Source organism: Mirounga angustirostris, unplaced genomic scaffold, assembly GCF_029215605.1.
Source record: "Mirounga angustirostris isolate CCGP_5_RB_7025 unplaced genomic scaffold, mMirAng1.0.hap1 SCAF_14, whole genome shotgun sequence".
In the NCBI taxonomy this organism is placed as follows: Eukaryota; Metazoa; Chordata; class Mammalia; order Carnivora; family Phocidae; genus Mirounga; species Mirounga angustirostris.
The window spans coordinates 36,745,018-36,764,277 of NW_026991722.1; the positions used below are offsets into that span (position 1 = coordinate 36,745,018).

At 48.5% G+C, this 19,260-nt stretch overlaps 1 protein-coding gene and 1 long non-coding RNA gene across 14 annotated transcripts in view; one reads left to right on the forward strand and one right to left on the reverse strand.

Moving 5' to 3' along the window:
- The first annotated feature begins 338 nt into the window (after window positions 1–338).
- On the forward strand, window positions 339–17,272 carry INO80C (INO80 complex subunit C). Of its 3 annotated transcripts, none has more exons than XM_045886834.3 (6): window positions 436–575; window positions 2,779–2,882; window positions 10,309–10,419; window positions 11,454–11,565; window positions 12,474–12,541; window positions 16,913–17,272. In XM_045886834.3, exons 2-6 carry the CDS (start codon window positions 2,844–2,846, stop codon window positions 17,042–17,044), a joined length of 462 nt encoding a protein of 153 aa, XP_045742790.1. In that variant the 5' UTR covers window positions 436–575; window positions 2,779–2,843; the 3' UTR covers window positions 17,045–17,272. The 3 variants fall into 3 exon arrangements, with proteins under 3 accessions (XP_045742788.1, XP_045742790.1, XP_064433832.1); XM_064577762.1 differs by lacking the exon at window positions 436–575 and adding an exon at window positions 1,371–1,447; XM_045886832.3 differs by lacking the exon at window positions 2,779–2,882 and having other exon boundaries at window positions 339–575.
- LOC123852652 (uncharacterized) overlaps window positions 17,157–19,260 on the reverse strand; it is a 74,727-nt gene continuing 72,623 nt past the window's right edge. For all 11 annotated transcript variants that reach the window (XR_010407249.1, XR_010407256.1, XR_010407253.1 and 8 more), the window contains one exon: window positions 17,157–17,237. This is a non-coding gene — a long non-coding RNA (uncharacterized LOC123852652). The remainder of the gene's footprint in view (window positions 17,238–19,260) is intronic.

Below are 19,260 nucleotides of genomic sequence, written 5' to 3' on the forward strand. Positions count from 1 at the left end.
CCTGCTTGTGCTCCTGCTCTAACTCTCTGTTAAATAAATAAATAAAATATTTAAAAAAAAAAAGTGATCAGTCTTCTGACTTAACGTTAGAAAAGACAACACGGTCATTAATTTTTAAAAGAATCCAGCGTTTGAAAAAAGATCACGAGAGGTTCTGTTCCTCAATCACGGCGAATTTCCTAGCACGTGCCCAGGTTCAGAGAGCCTGAGGAGCAGGACACCGCCTGGCTGACACCCTCCGGCCTCCACGGATTGGACTGCTCCGACCTCCGCCTTTTAGAGTTGGCCGAAGAAACCCGCGCACGCGCTGAGAGTCCAGGCCGGATTTTCGCGCCCGAAGGCGGAAGTAAGGGCGAGCCGGAAGTTCCTAAGCCTGCAACCGAGAAAGTGGGGGCGGGGGAGGAGGAAGACTCAAGGTAGGAATGGCGGCTCAAATTCCAATTGTGGCCACCACTTCCACTCCGGGGATAGCCCGGAACAGCAAGAAGAGGCCAGCCAGTCCTTCCCACAACAGCAGCACCGCTGGGGGCTACAGCGCTAGTAAGAAGAAAAAAGTGTCCTCCAGCTTTACGCAGGTATGCGGCGGCTTGTCTGGCCTGCGCGTGCGCGAGCCGTGCGGGGCGGAGCGAGGGCGCGTGCACAGGGCGGGGCAGGGCGGGGCAGGGCGGGGCAGGGCGGGGCAGGGCGGGGCATAGCGAAGGTGCCGGACCTTGAGGTCTCGGCTCCGGTGGGTGTGGGTCGCTGGGGCAAATGAAACATTTTTTCCGTAATGTGGACAAGTGGGCTTTGGTTTAAGCACCATCCGCGTCGCATTGTCCTTGAGAGCAGGCGAGGTGGGGATGTTATTACTGACCTAGTGGAATGATCGTCCCTTCCCGTCGCGTTTAGGTTGAGGCGCAGGACTTTTCTGTGAGTTTCAGTCAAGCACAAAATCGCGTGTCTCACCTTGGTCCTTTCTACAGATGTGTACTGAGTGTCCGTGAGGTGCAGGGCGCCCTAATGTGCTAAATGGAGGAATACCAAGAGGTTCTGATACTGATGGCTTCCCTCATTCTCAGAAACGTACTTTGTTGACACTCAGTGTCCCGTCCCAAAGTGGTTTGGTCTTACTCCATGGAGTTGGTAAAAAGATTCCCTGAGATCATGGTCGGAAAGCCCTGAGCACAGTGCCTGGCACAGACCTCATGGCTCTGGGTAATCTAGGCTCCACGATAACAACAAAGATTTTCTGGAGAGAAGTGGTTTGGTTAGGTTATTGTTTTTTTCAGCTCCTGCATTTTATTTCAAGCAATAAAAGAAAGCACTGTCCAGGCACTGTTCTAAGCACTTTCTAAGTACTATCTCATTTAATTTTTTTTTTTTAAAGATTTTTTAAATCTCTACACCCAACATGGGGCTCGAACCCCAAAATCAAGAGTCGCAAGCTCCCAACAAAGGCGCCAACCAGGTACCCCTATCTTATTTATTTATTTGTTTTTTTTAAAGATTTATTTATTTATTTGACAGAGAGAGAGACAGCGAGAGAAGAAACAAGCACGGGGAGTGGGAGAGGGAGAAGCAGGCTTCCCCCGCAAGCAGGGAGCCAGATGCGGGGCTTGATCCCAGAAAGCTGGGATCATGACCTGAGCCGAAGGCAGACGCTTAACGACTGAGCCACCCAGATGCCCCATGTATTTTTTTTATTTAATTTATTCATTTGAGAGAGAGTGAGCATGAGGGGGGAGGGACAGAAGGAGAGGGAGAAGCAGGCTCGCCGCCGCTGAGCAAGGAGCCTCATCCTAGGACCCTGGGATCATGACCCCAGCCGAAGGCAGACGCTTAATTGACTGAGCCACCCAGGCGCCCCACCCCTGTCTCATTCATTCATTCATTCATTCATTTATTTATTTATTTTTCCCTTTCTCATTTAATTCTTAAAATAAACCTCTGTGTTTTGTTTCTAAAGATTTGATTTATGATTTATGTATTTTAGAGCGTGCACGCACACACACACCCACACCCACACACACACAAGTGGGGGGTGGGGCAGAAGAAGTGAGAGGGAGAATCCCAAGTAGACTCTGAGCTGAGTGTGGAGCCTGACACAGGGCCCCACACCAGGACCCTGAAATCATGACCTGAGCCAAAATCAAAGGTCGGATCCTTAACTGCTACCCAGTTGCCCCTACCCCAGCTTTAAAAAAAATCATGATAATGTTAGTTTTAGAAGTTCCTTTTTTCTATTTTTTAAAAAAAATTACTGATTTTGAGAGAGAGAGCATGCGCATGCACACAAGTGAGGGGAGGGGCAGAGGGAAAGAATCTCAAGTAGACTCCCCTCTGAGCACGGAGCCGATGGGGGGCTTGATGGGGTTTTTTTCTCACAACCCTGAGATCATGACCTGAGCTGAAATCAAGAGTCTGATTCAACCGACTGAGCCACCAGGCACCCCCCACTTTTTTCTGTTTTTAAAGTGGACATAAGAAGTCACCGACTTCTTCCCTGACAACTATTATAATTTGTGTTTTCTACGTGGAGATAGTTTTTCATTATTGTCCTCGATGTATAACATTGTGAGCCCTACTTTTCACTCAGTGTTTTTTCACGAATCTCCCTACGTTGACAGGCTTCTCGAGGAATTGAGTGCTCTTATTTAATTGACTTTATCGAATATTTAGGTTGCTTCTCACAATTCTATTTTAAGTTACCCTACTACAACATTGCATTTCTAGATTAGGCTCAGTGATTTTATTCTAGAATACTGTTAGATCTATGTAACTGGGCATTTGACTTTACAGTGACAAGACAAAGGACATTTGTCTCCCTTCTTTGTGACCACGCTGTCCTCACGTCTGAGTCAGTTATGCAGGTTGCTGTCTGGAGAAACGAAGCTGTTTATTTGGTGAGTGGAGGCCTTGCTGACTGTAGTCTCTGTTAGAGGCAGGCAGGTGCTGCTTTGATAGGGCCAGGTTTCTCCTCCCTGGGACTTGCATCATCTCTTCTCAAGCTGTGAAGAGGGGACAGCCCTGAATGCTAAGCATAACTTCTCTCCTCTTCATAGGGTGTTCATGTCTCAGGGATGGGAGGGTTCATCTCATAAAGTCCCTTAGTGTTAACAGTGGCTTAATAATGTGGAAACTACATCATTTAAAATTTTATTTTCTGTGCTCCAGCCTCACAGACTTGATCCTCCCTTTGAAGGCCGCTCCCTTTCATTCCTCGGTAATAGGCACCAGAGTCGAAGCACGGCTGAAGTCCAGGGTGGGGAAGAAGGAGGGTGCGGTATCATGCAGGGTGGGGTTAAGGAGGAAGGAATGGCACAACACCCAGTTCTGGGCCCAGAGGGGGGTGTTCTTTTAGATCCTGATCTGAGAGGGAAGAGAGTCCTATTTCACAGGCGGGATGCAGCTCTGGAATGATGCGGCTCACTTCTTGTTGGGATGGCTTCCTTTCTCTGCCCCTTCCGCGTGGCTCCTCACCAGCCCTACTGACAAGGGGGGGATGGAGGGACCAAATGAGCAGGAGGGGTCCTCTTTGAAACTCAGTGCTTGCACACATCCTCTCCTTGCCCTTGCTGCCTCTTCTCCAGCCTGCTGCCCAGAATGGCGATGCAGACTTCTGGCACTCTCTCCCACACCTTCCCCTTCTTCCCAGCAGATGCACCTGTCTGACAGTGCATCCTCTCCCCTGGCAGAGCTCCCAGACCTCGCAGCCCACACACACTTGCTGAGGTACCTGCTTCTCTCGGTGGCCTCAGGGGCAGCACTGCCTCCCCAGTCTCAACGAGGCCTTTCTGCCTACCAGCATTCTCCTGTCTGTTCCTGGGGCCTGGGAACGGCCTACATCAAAGAGCGCCCTGATTCCTTCCCGGGATGTCACTGTGCACACAGCACTTGGAGCTTACCCACTAGGAATCAGGGATGGGGCATCTAGAGAAGGGGAGAGATGCAGTCTCTGTGCCCTTCCTGCACAGGAGGAAAAGCTAAGGCCATTGCTTGAGGATGGTGGCCGCCAGCGGGGCGCGTTCCATAATCATTGTTGGGGGCCCAGGGGCCTGCTTCCCCATTCCCCCCTGGGATCGGCCCCTGGCTTCGTTAGCAGTTCCGTTTGGGTATTTTCTCCCAGATGGAAGCATTACATAAGTAGTCATATTTTCTTTATGAAAAACTGCAGCAGTAAGGTTGCAACTTAGATGTATCTGGCCCCAGGAAACCTCTCACTTTCTGCCTGTTTCCCCTGAGTTGTCCCTAGTGGTCTGGCTTTTCTGTTCTTTTTTTTTTCTTTAAAGATTTTATTCATTTATTTGACGGAAGAGAGAGAGACAACGAGAGAGGGAACACAAGAAGGGGGAATGGGAGAGGGAGAAGCAGGCTTCCCGCCGAGCAGGGAGCCCAATGTGGGGCTCGATCCCAGGACCCCGGGCTCATGACCTGAGCCGAAGGCAGCCGCTTAACGCTTAACGAGCCACCCAGGCGCCCCGGGCTTTTCTGTTCTGACGAGATGCTCCCCGTGACGTTCTTAGGGCTGTCTTTCTCTCTCTCATGTACTTGAGGCTGCCTGTAGGCCAGCCTCCTCATGGCCCCTGCCCATCGGCCTGCTCCTCACAGAGTAGCGCCGTGGCTACCCTTACGAATCACTCGATTCCTTGGAGAGGAGACCACTTTGCTGCTTCTGACGCTGGCCGGTTTCCTGAGACCTGCTCATCTCATGTGCTGTCCAGCCAGTGAGCAAGGCTTCCTCCTCCGCCCCTGCACCACAGCCTCAGGAGAGCAGGTGACAGTCACTCTTCCTGACCCACTTGCCAGCCGTAGCTTCCTCTTGAGGTCTGTGGAACCCTTGGCTCATTTGCTGTCAGGTTAGCAGTAGGGCGTACCCCAGGGGAGAGGTTTCTCTTGGCCACTGTATTTTTTTTTTTAAATGCTCTAAATATTTTAGTGTGGATTTCCTAAAACCAAAGGCGTGCTCCTACATAACAATAGTACAGCCATCAAATTTAGGCAATTAACACTCAAGCAACACTGACCCCTAATCCATAGACTGTGTTCTTGTCTCTGGTCGGGTCCAGGATCCAGTCTAGGATCACGAGTTGTGTTTAGTTATCATGTGTCTTTAGCTTCCTTTTATGTAGAACAGTTCTCTGGTCTTTATCTTTCACGACCTGACACTTGAAGAGTACTGGTCACTTATTTTATAGAATGTTCCTCAGTTTGGGCTTCTCTGACATTTCCTCATGATCAGATATGGTTAATACATTCTTGGCAAGAGTACAGAAGTGATGCTGTCCCCTTCTCAGTGCATCATGTCATGGCACATGATGGCCTATGTTCTATTATTGACAACATTAGCTTTGAGCACTTAGTAAGGTGCTGTCTGCCAGGCCTCTCCACTGTGAAGTTACTGTTTTCCTGTTTGCAGTAAAGTATCCTGTGGGGAGATACTTTGAGACTAGCTTTATTCATTCATCCATAAATTTGTTTATTTGTAACTACTTTATTGAGTTCTAATTCACATACCATAAAATTCACCCTCTTAAAATGTGCACTTATGTGGTTTGTAGTATATTCCGAGTTATGTAACCATCTGATTTTATAATATTTTGACGACCCCCAAAAAGAAACCCTCTACCTATTGGAAGTCACTCCCATTCCGCCTTCCTCTGAGCCTCTGACCACCTCTGATCTTTGACTACTGTAGCCTCAGGCTAGTGGAATCATATAAGTGGCCTTTTGTGGCTGCTTTCAATTACCATAATATTTTCTTTCCTTTTTTTTTAAGATTCATTTATTTATTTGAGAGGGAGTGTGTGAGGGGGAGGAACAGGAGGAGAGAAAAGAAACTCAAGTTAGACTCCGCTCTGAGCATGGAGTCCAATGCAGGGGCTTGATCTCATGACCCTGAGATCATGACCTGAGCTGAAATCAAGAGCCAGGTGCTTAACTGACTGAGCCACCCAGGCACCCATCAGTTACCATACTATTTTCAAGGCTTATCCGTGTTGTTGCATGGATCAGTACTTTATTCCTTTCTATGGTTGAGTAATATTCCATTGTGCGGATATACCACACTTTGTATATTCATCAGTTGATGGACATGTAGGTTGTTTGCACGTCTTAGCTATTATGGGAAATACTTCTATGAATATGCATATGTTTTTGCATAGACTTATTTTTTAAATTCTCTTGGGTATATACCTAGGAGTTGAATTATTAGGTCATATGATAATTCTGTTTAACATTTTGAGGAAACACCAAACTGTTTTTCAAAGTGACCACACTCTTTTACTTTCTCACAAGCAATGTGTGAGGGTTGCAGTTTCTCCACGTCCTTGCTGATACGTTATTAAGTGTCTTTGATTGTGGCCATCCCAGTGGGTGTGAAGTGGTATCTCACTGTGGTTTTGATGATGTGGAACATCTTTTATGCTGGCCATAAAAGAAGAAATGTTGATTGAAATCCTTGGCCCTTTTTAAAATAGAATTGTTGTCATTGTTGAGTGATAACAATTCTTTATATATTCTGGATCAGTGTTATTTATTTTGTTGCTCAAATTGTCCTTCACTAGTGGGAACCTCTTCAAACTGTTTCTTTGTGTTTTAATAGACCCCCATCATTTTTTTAGTGCTGTTATGAACTGTTATGAACTGAATTGTGTCCTTTTGAGATTCATATGAAGTCCTAGCCCCCAGTATACCTCAGAACATTACTGTATTTGGAGATAGGGCTGTTAGAGGCAATTAAGGTTAAATGAGGTCATAAAGGTGGAGCCCTAATCCAATACGACTGTTGTCCATATAAGAGGAAGAAACACCAAGGAGGGAAGGCCATGTGAGGACACAGCAAGAAGACAGACGTCTACAAGCCCCAAGGACCCAGGCCTCAGGAGAAACCAACCCCGCCGAACGACACCTTGATCTGGACTTGTAATTTCCAGAGCTGTGAGAAAATACATGTCTGTTGTTTAACCCACCCAGTCTGTGGTATTTTGTCAGGACAGCCCTAGACGACTGATACAGCTATTTTCTTAACTTTCTTGAACCACAAGGTTCATCCTGTACTTTCCTGCCCAGCCCTAGAGCCAGCTACTTTTTTAAGGATCAGTGGTTCTTGGAGAATCACATTTAGAAACCAGGATCTGAGCACAGGTGTGCCTGTTGTTTCCAGCTGTCTCGGGGGAGAGAGCTAGGAAGGAGAGGGATGTGTGTACCCACCCGCTCCATACTCTGTATCTGTTTCTCAGTTTCTCTGCCTGAGCTGTGTTAAAGCCTGAGTCCACACTGCGAACCTCCGATTTGAACCTCTGATTTCAGTTCAGTAGCACTGGCGTTCTAGCCTCCCCTTGTTCCTTCTGTGCTCCTCCTCAGGATACACATAGAGTCGAGTCTGATCCAGTTAGATGTGGGGGACGGAAGAGCGAGCCACACCGTGACGCAGGATGTGCAGCCGCTCTGAGGCTCTCTCTTCCCCCGTCTGCTCACCTCTCTCCTTGGTCTCTCCTTCTTCTGGTCTGTTCTTCCCTGCTGTTTTTTCCTTGACTAAGACATAAATACAAACTATCCATCATATATCTAATTTATGATAGATATTAGTCTTAGAACTAGTCAACCCAAAATAACATTGACAGCTGGCTAAAACTATACAAGGTAATGTGGGTTATTTTTTTTTTTTTTTTTAAGATTTTATTTATTTATTTGAGACAGAGAGAATGAGAGACAGAGAGCATGAGAGGGAGGAGGGTCAGAGGGAGAAGCAGACTCCCCGCCGAGCAGGGAGCCCGATGCGGGACTCGATCCAGGGACTCGATCCAGGGACTCCAGGATCATGACCTGAGCCGAAGGCAGTCGCTTAACCAACTGAGCCACCCAGGCGCCCCTGGTAATGTGGGTTATTGATTAAATGTGATGGGAAAGGGGCGCCTGGGTGGCTCAGTCATTAAGCGTCTGCTTTCTGCTCAGGTCATGATCCCAGGGTCCTGGGATCGAGCCCCGCATCGGGCTCCCTGCTCCGCGGGGAGCCTGCTTCTCCCTCTCCCCCTCCCCCTGCTTGTGTTCCCTTTCTCGCTGTGTCTCTCTCAGTCAAATAAATAAAATCTTTAAAAAAATTAAAAAATTTAAAAAAATGTGATGGGAAAATCAAATTTTCCTCATCAGATTGGGCCTTCCAGGATACGTGTACCTGGCAGAAATGCCAGGACCACGAAGGAAAAATTACAAGGGCAATAAAAGCTAGTTATGTACAAAATGCTAGATCTAATCTTTGTTATAAAATTACAACTGACATGGACTAATCCTGATGAAAATAATCTTAGTAAAGCATGAATGAAAATGGGAAAATGGGAAACTCTTTGTGCCACATAGAAAATGACTCAGTGGATTTTGTACCAGAAAATACAAACTGCAGGAAGGAGGTGTAGTGGAAGGTAAGGCTGGAGAGGAGGCCAGGATGTTTCTCATGTCAGGATCCGTGGGGCCCGCCGGCTCGCTGTGAGGGAGGGGAGCCCCATCAGGCTTGCATTTAAGAGTGCCGCACTGTGCACTACAGAGCCCCTCTTCCGAGAGGGCCAGCTGAAGAAGGTGTCAGATAAGGGCTGAGGACTGTGGGAAAGAGGCTGGGAGAGGGAGGGAGGGAGTGCGGCAGGAGAGAGAGACACACAGGAACACTTGTGGCTGTGCACGGTGGGAAAGGTTGAGAAATTGGGCCTTTTCATTCTTACAGGGTTGACGTTGAGCTGGGCTTTGGAAAGATCACGAAGGGTAGGGTGGATAAGTTGAGGGGCATGCCAGACAAAAGAGGTGGACTGAGGAGGCGCACAGGCCCGCGTGCAGAGACCCTGGCAAAGCGTCTGGGAAGGGGTTGGCGAGGAGACCATTCAGAGAACTACGCAGCAGAGTGTCCCCATGTGCCCCCACGGATGTCACTGCAGGGGTGGGAGTGGGGGTGATGGAACACACACACACACACACACACACCCAGCACTCTCATACACTGCTGCTAGGAGTGTCAATGAGGGCCACTGTTTAGGAAAAGGAGTTGGCAGTTTCTTATAATGTTAAACATACACTTACCCTATCACGCACTCATTCCGCTCCACCCCAGAGAAGTTCAAACACGGGTCCACACAAAGCCTGGTACGGAATGTTCACTGCAGCGTTATTTATAATAGCTGAAGACTGAAACTGCCCCACATGTTCATCAACAGCAAATGGATAAACAAATTGTACATCCATACAGTGGAATACCACTCTGCTCAATGCACACAAATACAGTGAAACAAATTACTGACCTCTGCAACAACATGGAGAAATCTTAAAAACTCTGTGCTGAACTAAAGAAGCCAAACACGAGTACATGCTGTCAGATTCCCTTTATATGAAGCCGTAGAAGGGACAAAAGTGGCATGGTAGAAATCACAACAGCAACAGCGGTTGCCCCTGAGGTGGAAGGTACTGACTAGGACGGGGCATGAGGGAACTTTCTGGGATGACGGAAATGTTCTGTATCTCCATAGAGACATGGATTAAACAAGTGTAAAGATCTGTGCATTTCACTCTATGTAAATTACATATCAATTAAAAATAATTTATCGCAGTCTGGGAAGACTGGAAATTGCATTAAAAATCAGATGCAAGTTCTTACTTTGGCTTGTTTTTTCTTGGTGATGGTGAACTTGGAAGGTTTTTTGTTTTAAGGCCTTAGCCTGCTTGTTGGGGCGCTCTGGCTGCAGCCAGCTGACCCGGGGCCGTGCAGCCCCCCCCCCTCCTCCCCTCCTCCGTGTCTGCGTCCCGTTGCTCGCTTGGAGCAGAAGAGCTGTAGCCTGGGTTCTCTGGCTGACGACACCCTTCCAGGGGCTGGACCTTTTTTGGTCTTGGTGTTTTAAGGCACAGTTTGACAAGATCAGCAGGAGTAGGGACGATGTGGTGTTGTGGAGATGGTGAGGGCTTTGGAATTGGCCCCACCTGGGTTTGAATCCAGAGGTAATCACTGTGTGGCCTTGAACCTATATCCTTGAGCCTCAATTTTCTCTTCTGGAAACTGGGGGTAACAGCGGTTGTCAGAGTTCAACAAACCTGCTCAGGGAAGAGAGCCATTCCTACTGCTTGGCGCATGGGGGAACCAGCAAGCGTGGCGGCTGGGGTCCTGGCTGTCGCTCCCGTGGCTTCCACACAACAGGTGCTGCTCCCAGTCTGGCCTGCCCTTCTGTGGTGCAGGCCACCTGCCAGAGCTCTGGGGCACTGTCTTCCTTCACATGTCCCGTGGTATCATCTTAGGTCTTGTTGGGAGCCGAGTTAGGGACCTCATCTAGAAGAAACTGACTATCATTATATTTTAAGGGTATCAGCATGGAAGCCATGAGTGAGAATAAGATGGTGCCCTCTGATTTCAGCACAGGACCCATGGAAAAAGCTGCCAAGCCATTGCCATTTAAGGATCCAAACTTTGTGGTAAGCTTCTAAGGTATTTTATAAATGAAAAAACCAAACAGCCACAGCCCAGCCTCTGATCCTGCTGGGCCTGCAGCCCGGGTGGCACTGGTGTCCCTTTCTCTGTCAGTCCAAGTCGCCACCTTCTCTGCTAGGGGCTGTTAGGAGAGGGTGGGGGCAGGACGGGGCCCTTCTCGTTGCTCACCCAGTGGGCTGGTTCCCCAGGATTTTGGAGCTCCTCGTGGAACTGGTTAGAAGATACTCTTTTGAGGGTGGGTCATTTCCACGATTGTTCACCATCCCTTTTCATTGGGCTTATGTAAGTTTTAGATGAGGCTTAAAACAACTAAAAGAGGAGTTCTCCTCATTAGTTTAAGTAAATCTAACTTGTGTTGCTGTAAAGTAGAAATAGGCTCCTCTTCCTTTCATTCTTGAGAGCTATGATAATTCCAGAGATTCATATTGTATCATTAGAAGTTTGTTTTTCATTAGTTTTAAAAATACAGTATTACCAGCACCTTCAACAGATTTTGATATTCTTTTCCATTTTATCATATTTACAGAACAGAACTCCCCAAAGTCCAGGGGGCTTGCCATGCCATGGTTGAGGCTTACTTGGGTTTTCCAGCATCCCCAGTAATTTGCCAGGCGGGGACCAGCCCTCAGAAGGGAGTTGAGAGACGTGGTCATGAGTTTAAATGTAACTTTGTAATAAATTTATTTTAAAGCAATGGGGAATTCATGAGTGAATTCTCTAAAGTTAGTTCGAATAAAGGATGTGATCTTCCATGAGCATATAAAAAAGGACAACACGCACACAAAAAAACCCTTTTATTTCTACTCCATGACAGGCTACCTACCAAAAGCTTTGTGTTTTTATAAGTAAGATTAAAGTGTACAGTGTAATACTTAAAAAAAAAAAACCCAACCCTTCAGGGTACAAATGAGCTGACAGAATGAGGGGTGTGTTTCCATTAGGAATAAGCATGATTCAGATCCTGAAGTGATAGCCTCCCCTGATTTCTGTTTCTTCTGCTCCACGTCTTTCATTCCAGCACTCTGGCCATGGTGGTGCGGTCGCTGGCAAGAAGAACAGAACCTGGAAGAATCTGAAACAGATCCTCGCTTCTGAAAGGGCATTGCCGTGGCAACTGAACGATCCTAACTGTGAGCTGTCTAGAGCCTTCTGTGTGTTTATCATGTTCAGAGTGGGAACCGTAACAAACCTACGTGACTTGCCTGTGTTTGCATTAACGTAGGGAACAACTTGTAGCTCGGGGATCGGAGGGGTGCATCAGCACAGAAGGCCATGTGCACGTAACTGTGCTGAACCTGTTTGTGTTGTCACGGACGTGTGGTTATTAGCGGCGCTGTTCACATTTCAGTCTGGAGCAATCGGTCCTCATGTGATAACACTGGTGTTTCTGTCAGACAGACTTCTGATTCAGGAGTCTACTCTTAAAATGTATTTCCGGGAACAGGATTGCCCCAGATTTAGGAGGGTTTCTAACAACCATCTTAAAGGCTAACTCTGTTGTACTCTCTGTGCAGTCGGTGTCAGAGTAAATGCTTTACACTGCAGTATTTTCAGGTCCATGTAAAGCACTCTTGTGTGTTCTGTTCAGCCTCACTGGAAAGAACAGGTCAAAGTTCCCTCCATCTCCTGTCCCACAGCACATCTTTCATGGGGGTGACTCAGACGGGTGACAGGTGAGCTAGTCAGTGTCTGGGTGTGATCATTCCGGTGTCCGGATACTCAGATCCAATCAGTGGGTTGTTTGGCATCGCCCACAGCCTGTGTAGCCTGCAGCAGTGGGAGTGGCCTGTGGGCAGATGAGCTTTCCGGTGGTTCAGCTGGAGTGGAGGGGCCCCAGGGACAGGGCAGAGCTCAATCCAGAGCCTGCGCTTGGTCTGTGACTTACTGTATTACTTCCCCAGAGAATTCTTTGAGGACTTACTCACAGAATAAAAATTTCAGAAATATCATCCAACAGCATTTTCAGAGAAAAAAAGGAAAGGGATCTGAATATTTTAAAGCCAGCTTAGTTATCTTCTTTCTTTTTTTTTCCCCCCAGACTTCAGTATTGACGCTCCTCCCTCCTTTAAACCAGCTAAGAAGTATTCTGATGTTTCAGGTCTTCTTGTGAGTATAATTCCATCTCTAGGTCTCATAGCATTGAGTTGGAAAGGAGATCTCACAATACCATTTAGAAAGTGTTGACAGGGGCCACCCCTGACCCTGCCTGGAGCCTGGGTACTGGGTTTGTGCTGAAGAGCTCACATGCTTATCTTAGAGTGGCCGCAACTGGGGCCTCCGTGTGAGCAGCCCGGAGGGAAGATTGCTCCAGAAAGTGCGAGACCCGGCTTTCACCTCCCCTTCCTCTGCTTGTTAACACATGAGATAACATGAAAGAAACAATTTCTTTTTTTACTGCTGAAATTTAAAAAATTTCTCCTATTTTGAGATGATTGTACTTTTAAAAATATAGTTAAGCTAAAATGGGCCATTTCACTTTTGAAAACTCATTCATATCATTTAAATGCTTTACATTTTTATGAAAATGTATGACCTCCGAACTTCTATAACAAACTGACTAAATCAATAATACACGTTTTATGCTGGGAAAGATTTGAGTTTTTCTTATATTTTTGAAAATAATGTTATTCTCTCCGAATCAGTTGTATGTTGTAGCTTCTCCTCCGCAGAGCACACACTCCTCCGTGTACTACAGATTTTTTTTTAAAGTAGTCTCCACGCCCAGTGTGGAGCCCGATGTGGGGCTTGAACCCACAACCCTGAGATCAAGGCCTGAGCTGAGAACAAGAGTCGGACACCTAGCCGACTGAGCCGCCCCGGCGCCCCTGTACTATAAACTTTTTAACATAGACCCTTAAATACAATGATCGTAAAAAACAACAGGCAGAGTAGAGGTACTGTAACATGGCATGTGTGCATGTGTGTGTGTGTGGGGGGGGGTTCTTCTGCCATCCATTCAGGGCGCGTATCTCCTTCTAACCTCAGAGGGGACTTCACCCTTACGAGCAGTGTTGTGGCCTTACACGATCTCTTTTCTCCTGCCGGAAAATAGTCACCTCATCGATCTGACCCATTTTAATAATTGTTTATAGCAGGAGAACTACTGTGGGAGCAGCTGTTCTGTTCCAGCCCCAGCTGGACATTTCTCCTTGGAGAAGCCATGGTTTAAGGGCAGACTTAGAGGTTCCCTGAGAAGGTAGCTTTATCCTCGCCTTGAGACAGCTCATCTGCTAGCGCAGTGGCTTGCACATGTTAGGAGGCATGAGAATCACTTTGAGAAGCATTGTTGCAGGCCCTTTATGCTACAGGCAAGGACTTGTCATGTCATATGTAACCTAAAACCTCTGGCCCCACTGTATGTAAGAATTAAGGAATCTTGAATATACAAAGAACTCTACCAAATCATTGAAAGGCAATCCCATAGAAGGACTGGCTAAAAGGGTATGAGGACAGTTACAAGGAGGACATACAGATGATCAGTAAGTAGATACTCAGTCTCACTGATAATTAGGAAAAAGGCTCCTCAGCAGAAAAGAAATGAGGATGTTTGATTATAAACATCATCAACGTAGAGAAATGGATATCCTCAATACACGGCCCTTTTGAGGTGGGAATACATTAGTCTGGATTCTTTGGGGGACATTTGGCAGTACCTTTCAAGGCAGAGAAGCGAAAGCCTGTGCCCCAGCAATTTGCCTTCTAGGCACCCCCTAGAGAAATAGCGTGTACAAGGAGCTTTGTGCAGAAATGATTATGAGAAAATGGGATTATGAGCAAAATACTGGGAACACAATAAAGGTCAGTCAACCGGGGCGCGGGGTGGGGATGTTTTTATACTCTTCTGTGAGCCTGATGTATAGGTAACAACAGGGATAAACTTCCAAGATGTGTCGTTTACTGAAACGTGCAAAGTAGCATAAGCAGCAGGCTACCAGTTAAGCCAAAACCCACACACACTCACAAAAAAATAGTGGGGTGATTTCCCTGGCGTGTTTATGTATGTGTGTAAGAGTATATACAAACAAGGTCTGGAAGGGTGCCCACGTACAGTGGTTTCCTCAGGGAAAGGCAAGGACTTTTGGATGGCAGATGGTTGGAAAAGGGGCCTGGAGTCTTATTCATAATGTTTTCTCTCTCTTTCTTTCTTAGAGTATGTCCATTTGTTACTTGTGCAAGTTCAAGTTGCATGATTACAAAATAAAGCCCCGGTCCTGGTTACCCGGACGCACCTGGGCCGGCCGACGTGCGTGGCCGTGGCAGGGAGGCGGGCGGGGTCCACCTGTGTGTAGTCGTTGTTCCAAAGCCATGGGAAGTACCGCGGCTGTGGGTGAGATGGGGAGAGCAGTGAGCGCCGCCTGTCACCTTGTGGCAGGGGAGGCCTTTAAGCCGTTTACTGCCACCCTCCGGGAAGGCTGCCTTTGTTCGGCTCAGGCTCCGGGGATGGAAGCCAGAGGAAGGCAGACTGGAGGAGTGCAGTTCTTTACTCGTTCAGCGCTGGGTGTCACTTGGCATCCTCCCTTCTGTTCAGAATACTAGGTCAGGTCCCGTCTATGCAAGCTTTCGTTGGTGACCTTTCTGTGGGTGCCAGGGTATCTGTGTATTGTGCCTTATTTAAAGCAGCCTTCTTGGCAGTGAGGTCTGAACTTGGGCGGGCTGGCTCAGCACAGTTTGGTGGTAGGAGTGAGGCCGCCACAGAAATGGAGCCAGGCGGAGGCTGGTTCCTCTCTGGAGGCCAGATGATCAAAGCCAGCTGCACAGGCCTGCCCCCCTGCTTGCAGCTGCAGGGGGGCCTCTCCTGCCCCGGTCCGTGCACCTCACTGCCTCATGGCCAGTTCTCCAGAGGGGCTTGTGGCTGTTGTTCTGGTTAAGCCTTCCTTAATATTACTGTCACTAAAGGAAACTTGGGACAGAAAGGCAAAATCTAGACAAAGCCAAAGGATCAAGGTTTTATTTAATGGAGAGCTTTAATTTATCTTGAGGAATCATCTCCTTTTCCTGCCATGCAGATGTTAACTACCTTCGGGAGATCCCCTGAGGCAGAATTGAGGACTTTGTAGAGTGTGAGAACTCTGTGACTAAGTTCCCCTCAGCTGTTGCTTCTTCGGCCTCCCCTCCCTTCTTCGGTCCCGGCGGGGCCCACAGACGGTCTTCACGGCAGTAACTGGATGTTATCTGTGTAGACTTTAATGGCATCTTTTATAATTTTTTAAAGGAGTTCCAAGTGACTCACCCTCATGTCTTCTGTTTCAAAATCTGTAGAAGCCATTTGACTTGAGGTATACAGTAAGGGAATTTATTTCCTCCATTTTGCATGTGGGGAACACAGACCAGAAGAGAATTTTGATGTCAGTGAGAAGTGAGTTCTCTTTTCTAGGATTGTCCCGATCATCCATTTGTTCGTTCGTTCGTTCATTCATCACTCATTGGACAGACACTACCTGAAGGCCCACTGTGCGCTCTGCATTCCACTAGGAGCAGGGATGCTGTGATAAGCAAACCACAGGGTTCCTGCCCCATGGAGCCTCTCAGCCTAGACCTTGCTTAGAGTCATGCAGATAATAAACGTGAAAGCAAGAGACAGAAGCATTCTACAGGAGACAGATGTGGGGAGAGGGGGGGAGCAGAAAAGGCTTCCCTGATGAGATGACTGGGGGCTGAGCCCTGAAGGATGAGCAGGCCATTAGGGAGCAGAGTGGCCCCTCCCCAGGGAAGGGTGAGTGGGGTATGAATGCAGGGAGGGACTGAGAGCCAGGGCAGTTGGAACCAGAGTGGGGACGTGCGGCTGAGGAAGAGGCTTGGGAAGGAAGAGGGCCCAGGCCAGCTTGCGGGGTCTGAGGAGCCATGCTGAGGACTTGAGCCACTGAGAGATTCCCCACCAAGGAATGACACGATCAGAAGTGCAAGTTGTGGAGATGACCTTGGTTGCAGCTGTGGGGTGGCAGTCCCTTCCAGTGGGAGGGTGGGGGTAGTGGCCCATCAGCACTGCGGTGTAGCCCGGGGAGCCACTGGGAGCCATGGGAGTGGCGTGGGGAGGGCGTGGGGCAGGAGAGGCTCCAAAGCGGGGTGTAACAGGGAGGGGCGGCTGTGCCTGGCAAGCCTCCGGTCCCGGTCCCGCCTTGGGGGATGGAGCTGGAACCTCCGTCCGAAGCAGGTGGGAGTTTGAAGGCAGGGGCCGGGGAGGGACGATCATCAGGAATTCCGTTCGCTGTAGCTCTTGCGGCGCCCACAGCCCACAGCCCTAGTGTCTGACGTGGTTCCTCCTCTTCCTCCCGACTGTACCTTGAAGTATTTCTCAAGTCTGGGAAGATTAACAAGTCTTTGCCAAAATGAGCAATTTAGTGTTCTTGGTGACAGAGTAAGACAAAATGAAGATACTTCACTTGAAGTAAAATAGAAAAAAATTTTTTAAACTTGAACTTCAAATATTCACCACGACCACCAACATTCTGCCTTTCTCTGTGCCGGTTTCCCACCCAGGCCAACTACACTGACCCCCAGAGCAAACTGCGGTTCAGCACCATCGAAGAGTTTTCCTACATCCGGAGGCTGCCCTCTGACGTGGTCACTGGCTACCTGGCCCTGAGGAAGGCCACAAGCATCGTTCCCTGAGACTCGAGAAATGGGGATGAGGTGGAAGACTGTTTCAAAGGCAGACTTTGGACTCATGATTTTGTTTCATGGAAACAAACTCATTCTGCTGTCAATCTGGAAATGTCAGTGCTGTGCCTTGGAAAGAATGTTTGGCTTTAATTTCAGTTTTTTTTTTTTCTTCTCTCTGTTTTCCCTCCAAGTGTGATATTTCCTGTTGAATTAAATTATACTTCAGTTGTTGCCTCAAGTAAAGTTGTTTGACAAGAAAATATAAAATTGTGCTTTTAACTTAACCCACATACCTCCCCAAGTTTTTGCTTCAACGTTGTGAACTCTCCTATTACACATTTAAAGATTACAGTGAATCCTGACATCAGGGCTGGATTATTCCTGGTCCTGGTGACTCCCACTGTAGCGCAGATTAGGTTTTGGGTTTTTTTTTTTGTTTTGTTTGTTTGTTTTTTTTTTATCAGAATGCTTGGAGGAGGTCCAAGATTGGGACTGGCGAAGAAAGAGCTGAGTACTCCCCCCACTGCATGGGGCCAGCCTCTCTCCAGCCTCCAGAACTGAGAGAGATACGTGTCTGTTATGTAAGCCACCCAGTCTGGCATTTTGTGTGGCTGCTTTAGCTGGCTAAAACACCAGCCCTAGCCCCACTTCTTGAGTGTGGGGTGCGAACACCCACACCTCATCCGAGAAGGACTCTTGTCCTGGTACAGGGTGCTGCCCCTTTGACTGAAGCCTGCTCTGGAACAGCAGTGTTGGCTTCCCCCTCTCTAGGGGGAGAGCGGGGCAGAGCGTGGAGACATGGTCTGGGCCTCTCTGAGCCCACTCCCATGTTTCTCTAGGGAGGACAGTGAACTAGAGCCTGAGGCTTTGGGGCCTGAGCTGCCTCTGCCTTGGGGGATCAGGAGGCCAGGTGCCAAATGCCCTTCTGCAACCTCTCCTGGCTTAGAGAAAAGAAAAACAAAGCCGGGAGAGTGGCCTGCTGGCTGGGCTTCCTTTCCTTCCGGTACAGCAGCCCCTGGGTCATCCCAGTAACCAGGGGTGAGAGTGGGAGGAGTGCAGGGTGGCTCCCCTCCCACGGAAAGGGAGTAAGGGAGGACCAGGAGAGGTGGGAACCTTTCTGAAGCCCATGCACACTGAACATTTGAGCCTCTGGTGCAGGAATCCTCAAACCGGAAACGGAAGTTCTCTGAGAGACCAGAGGTGCTTCTTGGGCTCCCCCTCTCGCTCCTGCACTTGCTGCCAGGAGGCAGCCTCGGAAAATCCCCCAGTTTCCCTTTTGGTGGAAATAGGGAGTGAGCCAAGGGCCCTTCCTGTTTCACTTCCACCTTCTATTATACAAAGAAAACTTGGGGCAGGTCCACTTCTTTTCCATGAAGGCCCCCAGTTGGATAGTGCCCCACTATCCAATTTTAACCATTTCTAGAAATGGAAGTTCTAATCATTTCTAACACTTACTGCTGGGCACTACCTCAGTCTTAACTATTCAGACTCCTGGGCCAGGGTCCAGGATGAAAGGGATTCCCTGCCCCGTATGTGTCCCTCATGGGGGCCCACAGACCATTGCTCCTGCAGGCCTCTCGGGGCTTCTGGGCTGTGTGCACGCGTGCGCATGTGTGCTGAGAGCCCTCTGTCAGGGTCACCTGGGACCCATTAAAAAGCAGATTCCTGGGCCGCAGCCTAGCCTGACCGTAGGAGGAAGTGGGACCCAGGCATCTGCATTTGACAAACATCCCCTCGTGAATGGGACACTTAGAAGTGTGAAAAGCACCACCTCCCACGGGCAGAGGGAAGCACGTGTGCAGACACCTGGCTCCCTTCTTTCCTGTTCCCCCGCCAGGCTGTCCTTGCCGGTCTCTGTGCAGAGGGCTGAGTTCCAAAGGTCAGGTCAGTTCACCCCAAGCAACAGGGGTCCAAGCTGAGCCAAGCTAAGCTTCAAGCTGTGAGCACTTCCAACCAGGAGTCCAGGCAGGCGATTTGTGCTGAAAGAGCCCTTGCTGTCCATGCCTAGCCTGGAGGTTCTCAGCCCTGGCTGCACATTAGCATCCCCTCGGTCGCTAATGGGGGGGATGGTGGGGAGAGGTGTAAAAAGACCCAGGGATTCTGATTCAACTGGCTTGAGCTGGGGCCTGGGCACAGTATTTTCAAACTCCCCAGGTGATTTAATGTGTAGCCAGTGTCGAGAACCCTTGTTGCTCTAACTACAAAGTGGATATTTCACATGGGGT

Coding starts and splice junctions, on each gene's coding strand:
- INO80C (XM_045886832.3), top strand. CDS start 423: ATGGCGGCTCAAATTCCAATTGTGGCCACCACTTCCACTCCGGGGATA. Junction 576..10,308: donor TGTCCTCCAGCTTTACGCAG/GTATGCGGCGGC, acceptor TTATATTTTAAG/GGTATCAGCATGGAAGCCAT. Junction 12,542..16,912: donor CTGATGTTTCAGGTCTTCTT/GTGAGTATAATT, acceptor TTTCCCACCCAG/GCCAACTACACTGACCCCCA.